Below are 6000 nucleotides of genomic sequence, written 5' to 3' on the forward strand. Positions count from 1 at the left end.
CTTATATCACGGGGAGCAGGTAACTTATATCACGGGGAGCAGGTAACTTATATCACGGGGAGCAGGTAACTTATATCACGGGGAGCAGGTAACTTATATCACGGGGAGCAGGTAACTTATATCACGGGGAGCAGGTAACTTATATCACGGGGAGCAGGTAACATATATCACGGGGAGCAGGTAACATATATCACGGGGAGCAGGTAACATATATCACGGGGAGCAGGTAACATATATCACGGGGAGCAGGTAACATATATCACGGGGAGCAGGTAACATATATCACGGGGAGCAGGTAACATATATCACGGGGAGCAGGTAACATATATCACGGGGAGCAGGTAACATATATCACGGGGAGCAGGTAACATATATCACGGGGAGCAGGTAACATATATCACGGGGAGCAGGTAACATATATCACGGGGAGCAGGTAACATATATCACGGGGAGCAGGTAACATATATCACGGGGAGCAGGTAACATATATCACGGGGAGCAGGTAACATATATCACGGGGAGCAGGTAACATATATCACGGGGAGCAGGTAACATATATCACGGGGAGCAGGTAACATATCACGGGGAGCAGGTAACATATCACGGGGAGCAGATAACTTATATCACGGGGAGCAGGTAACTTATATCACGGGGAGCAGGTAACTTATATCACGGGGAGCAGGTAACTTATATCAAGGGGAGCAGGTAACTTATATCACGGGGAGCAGGTAACATATATCACGGGGAGCAGGTAACATATATCACGGGGAGCAGGTAACATATATCACGGGGAGCAGGTAACATATATCACGGGGAGCAGGTAACATATATCACGGGGAGCAGGTAACATATATCACGGGGAGCAGGTAACATATCACGGGGAGCAGGTAACATATCACGGGGAGCAGATAACTTATATCACGGGGAGCAGGTAACTTATATCACGGGGAGCAGGTAACTTATATCAAGGGGAGCAGGTAACTTATATCAAGGGGAGCAGGTAACTTATATCACGGGGAGCAGGGGAAGCTAGATCACGGGGAGCAGGTAACATATATCACGGGGAGCAGGTAACTTATATCAAGGGGAGCAGGTAACTTATATCACAGGGAGCAGGTAACTTATATCACGGGGAGCAGGTAACTTATATCACGGGGAGCAGGTAACATATATCACGGGGAGCAGGTAACTTATATCACGGGGAGCAGGTAACTTATATCACGGGGAGCAGGTAACTTATATCACGGGGAGCAGGTAACTTATATCACGGGGAGCAGGTAACTTATATCACGGGGAGCAGGTAAGCTATATCACGGGGGATAAAGGAGTTTTCTCTCACCTCCTCATTGTAGGACGCCGGATCTCTCTTGATCAGGTTCTGCAGCTGCGGGAGATTTGTCGGCAGCTTGTTGTTGTTCCTCCCGGACATGGCGACGGTGCCGGAGCACACACCAACACACAAAGGACCCTAGCACCTCCCCTCCGAACACCCCACGTGTGGTATAAACCCCGTGTCACTGCTCCCGGTCGGGTGTTTTTTTCTCTGCGCAAGATCTCACTGACACGCACACGTGTTTGCACCTACGGGAGCCGTCATTTTGGAACCCCCTCCCTACTGCTTGAGACGTCACGACGGCATCTCGTTGGAGGACAAAAAGTGTTGAACTGCGAACTGGAACGTGTTTCCCGTGACGCTCAGTGCTGCTGCTAGTAGTGACACGTTCTGTATTGTGGTTCACACCTTGCCGCAGGGGCATTTCCAGGTAACCCCCGCTATAGTGTACACTTGCATTAGTGTGATGGGGATCTTGACATGGAGAAAAAATATATATCACTTTAAACCCATAATATCCAGGACCTACTTTGAAAAAAATATTTAACCTAAACCTCACTGTGATCATATGTGTGAACAATCTCTGTTAAGAGGTATGTAGCCCAGGGTAGTTTTGGGCTATAGTTCTGTCCTCCTCCTGGCAGTAAGGCCTAGTAAGGTTGGTTTGCCAGGAGTAATCATGGGTTTATACCTTCCTAGCCTAAGACTGAAGTCTATTAGGAGGAGGGGGACGAGAGTTCTTTTGCAGAGACTTCACCACATACACCTGGGGGCTCAACAAGATGGAGGTGCTGCACCTGTGAGTAGAATTCAGGCAAGACCCCAGAAGCCTGTCCTGTTATTCCCCTTTACCATCATGCGGGAGACCCAGGGCCCCCTGTTACCAGCAGGTATGCACCACACAAAGTCATGTAACCGAAGTAGCATTTCCCTTAGGAGACCCTATGTGAGATTGGGTGGGGGAAACAGAGTTACAGATGTGAGATAAGTCTGGTGTTATATATAAAAAAAAAAACTGGCATAGTGCACGTTATTTTAAGTGTAACGCACTTTCCCCCACCCCTTGGGACATATGGCGGCTACGGTGTGTTTGGTGCATTACCTGTGACTCACAGGAGGGCTGAGACTCCACTGCTGGGAGCCTGGGGGGTGTATGATCCGTCTGGTGACAGCGCTTCCACCTGCACGGGATCCTATTATGTTGGATAACCCAATGACAGGATCCAATACAATAATGCACACCTTGAATAAAATAACAGTTTACTGTATGCATAAGAATAATAACAATATACCGTCCCCACCAACCAGGCCTTGCACGGCCGTACCCTCACAGTGTCCTCCAACTCAATGTCCACACCTGATGGATTATCCCCCCAAAGTACTGAAAGCCCTTGGGCACCCAACCACCCTGGTGTCCACAAGCAAATGTGTGAGAAAGCGTTTCCCACAACTACCGTGTGTAAAGTTGGTGCGCTTGTTGGTACCTGCTGGGTACTCCAGCACCCGGTAGTGCCACAACGGAAGGATAGGATCCACTGATCCAGCGATGGTTGTTGTCAACAACGACGTCCGCCTCCATGTGGGGTGACCTCCCGCGTGGATGGTATCACCATTGAAGATAGTCTCTGATCTGTAGAGTGATCTGGTCCAAGAACACCGGATCGCCAGTTCGTCGCCGAGTCCTGGCTGTGTCCCTCACACTAGTGCTACAGAGGTAGTGTCCCTAACTACTGGGTCTGTCCCTGCCGCAACCACAAACTGAGGGGAGTCGGGGCCTAGCTGGGGCCTAAGGGGGTCTCACAGACGCCCTGCACCTACACACCCTACCCCTTCCTCGTCCCAGCTCCGTCTGGTGTGCTCCTAGCGCATGCAATGTATCCATTTGTGGAAGCAGGGAATCCAGACACCTTTTTGGCTCTGCTGGCCCATGTGATGAAGCAGCCCCATAGCCTTCTGGGGGCTGTAGTTCCCGCGGAACCTATGGGTGCCTCGCACGGCTACAATGCCGTGCAGGCGCGTTGACAGCCAAGATGGCGGCGCCCTGCATGGGTAGCCACCGGTAGCCTCCGGTGACCGGGTCGCCTGCCACAACCTCCCCACGCTCCCCTCCCCAGCCTCCGCTGCCAGACAGCTGCAGCCAGAGGGCAGTGAAGAAAATTGTCCTCCGGTGCGTTGACTCAGGTATAGTTGTTGAGGATAGTCCAGATAAATGCAAAAGAAGACAACAATATATCAATAGAGGTTATATACTTACTAAAGTACTTATAATAAAGTACTTGCATTTACAAATTAAATGTGGCCTGTACTGATAATTTTCATCCCATCCGGAATAGCAGGGATTAATCAGGAAAGTTAGATATGGCCTGTACTGATGATTTTCTCCCCAACAGGTATTAATCAAGAAATCATACTGATCATTTCCATCCCATCCCATCCGGAATAGGAGGGGTTAATCAGGAAAGGCTAGGTCTCCAATGTGTTCAGAGTATGCAATGAAAAAGAGAGAAAAGACCATGGCACAATACATTTATTAACAAGATATTGGTTAGAACAATATTGCACTTAAAGCCAATATGTATTAAAACAGCGTTTTGGATAGCTTCCCAGCGTGTGGTAGTTGGCTTCTCTGCTGTGATGGTAGTCCTGCTCACACCAGATCTTACGGAGTCCACAACCCCCTTCAGTGATGTCAGTTGTAGCCGTCACCTCAGGTTTTTTATGAGGGGGGAGAGAGATTGATGGGAGGGAGACAGAGAGACCGGGGGGGGGGGGAGGGGGGAAGAAAGATGTAGGGTAGAAGATGGGGAGAGTGGAGAGAGACCAGGGAGGGGGCGTAAGAGACTAGGGAGGGGGAGAGACCGGGGTGGAAGAGAGACCAAGGGGGTGAGAGAGACCAATGGGGGAGAGAGACCAGGGGGAACCAGTACAAGATAAATGTCTGTAAGTGCAGCCTGCAACCAGTGCAAATACAAATGTTATAGTTTTTTTCTGTCAGCAGGACAGCGTGCGGGGGGGTGGGGGGGGGGTGCCGGCGGTATAACGGAGCTGCTGCAGCACTTACCTGGTAGACGGAAGATTGGTCTTAGGAACAGAGCAGCAGCAGGCAGCTTCTCCAAGCACATGATGGAGTAACACCAGGGTTCCCCTCCACATCGCTTGCGCCGCCGGGCTAAGCATACTCTGGCCTTTCATACCCCCCCTGAGTCGGCGCCGTGAAGGTGAGTGAGGTGAAAGAGACAGAATGGCTTCTCCCCATGGGGTCCTTGCACAGCAGCAGGACACAGAGCGGAGTTTTTGAGGGGGGGAAGGTAGGGCTGGTTGCTCCGGTTCAGCTAACTGAGAAAATGTTAGGAACCAGTTCACCCGAACCAGTGCAAACCAGCAGAATCCCTCCACTGGGATCGGGTAGTCGGATGAGCCCCAGGGAACGACGGGCAGGGGTCCCTGGGCCCCTTTCAATCTCAACAGGAGAATCTTTACATGGTTTAGAATCTAGAATTTCCCCTAATTGCTGATTTATGTTTCCCTATTCGTTCTTTGACTGGCCGTGTGGTCTCCCCAACATATCTTATTCGACAAAGGCACATTAGAATATAAATTACATGGTCAAAAGTGAACGTGTCGAATATTTTGATGGGAATCGGTCTACCTGTCCTTGAGGTGATGTACATATAGCCATGCATAATAATGGTATATTACTTTCTCTCTGTTGGCAGTAAGTCCTGGTAAGTACAGGTATGCCAGCAGTAGTTATGGAGGTTTTCCCTCACACCATGGTGAGGTGCCCTATGTATGGAGGGGAGTGGCTGTATGCTCTGAGTCCCTGGATAGTGACATCAGGGATGCGCCTGCCTCCTGAAGTATATAAGGCACAACACAGTTAGTTATAGTGTGTTCCAGCAGCTGTGGAAAGTTGTTGGGAAGTTGTATTGCCTGCATAAGGGATTGTAGGAACACTTTGTGACCCTAGTGAAGTAACTAGCGGTCCAGGTTGACCAATCAGCCTGTCTAAGCCACTCTGTGTCCAGGGACCTGGCACAGAGAGGATCTCCCTAGGAGAAGAGGGAATCCCACTTCAATTCGGGAGGGCGTACCTGGCGAAGGGACAGCACGGAGAGATGTGCGGCTAGAGCCGGCAGCTGCATGGGGCAGTCTGCTACATCACCGTCTACAATAAAGATGACCTTGTTAACGATACCCCCACTGTGTGAGTGTGAAATTACTCAGCAGTGGATGGCACCACCAAGAAGGAGTGCCTCACCAGGACCATCTCCCTGCGGAAGCAGAGATCCTGATGAGGTGGAGGCGCTGCACATGATGTAAGTTGAACTCGCACCCACTACCTCAGCTACCTGTCCTGCTGGAAATCCCCTAATACCATCAAGCGGGAGACTCAGGAGTCCTGTTGCCTACAGGTGCACCACCAAACACGAACACGTAATGGGGGTTGGTTATTAGAGTACCCGGGCCAATGTGAGATTGGGGGGGGGGGAAACCCGTTACATACAGTAATATGTTTCCCTTAATTATTGAATTACAAGTGTATACATCAAAAGGTAACTAACAGTAAAAACATTTCTTTCAGAGTAATTGTTATCTACGTGTTGGTGTCGGTCGAGGTGCTATCACCAAAAATTGAAATAATACGATAATGGGAGATATTAAAG

At 49.9% G+C, this 6000-nt stretch overlaps 1 protein-coding gene across 2 annotated transcripts in view; it reads right to left on the bottom strand.

The window, feature by feature from the left end:
- Window positions 1–1640, bottom strand: part of SDAD1 (SDA1 domain containing 1) — a 46989-nt gene extending 45349 nt beyond the window's left edge. For both annotated transcript variants that reach the window (XM_075607774.1, XM_075607767.1), the window contains exon 1: window positions 1340–1640. In XM_075607774.1, the coding sequence (XP_075463889.1) occupies window positions 1340–1429 (90 nt within the window). In that variant the 5' untranslated portion in view covers window positions 1430–1640. The remainder of the gene's footprint in view (window positions 1–1339) is intronic.
- Window positions 1641–6000: the final 4360 nt, after the last annotated feature.

This window comes from Ascaphus truei, chromosome 1 (assembly GCF_040206685.1).
Source record: "Ascaphus truei isolate aAscTru1 chromosome 1, aAscTru1.hap1, whole genome shotgun sequence".
In the NCBI taxonomy this organism is placed as follows: domain Eukaryota; kingdom Metazoa; phylum Chordata; class Amphibia; order Anura; family Ascaphidae; genus Ascaphus; species Ascaphus truei.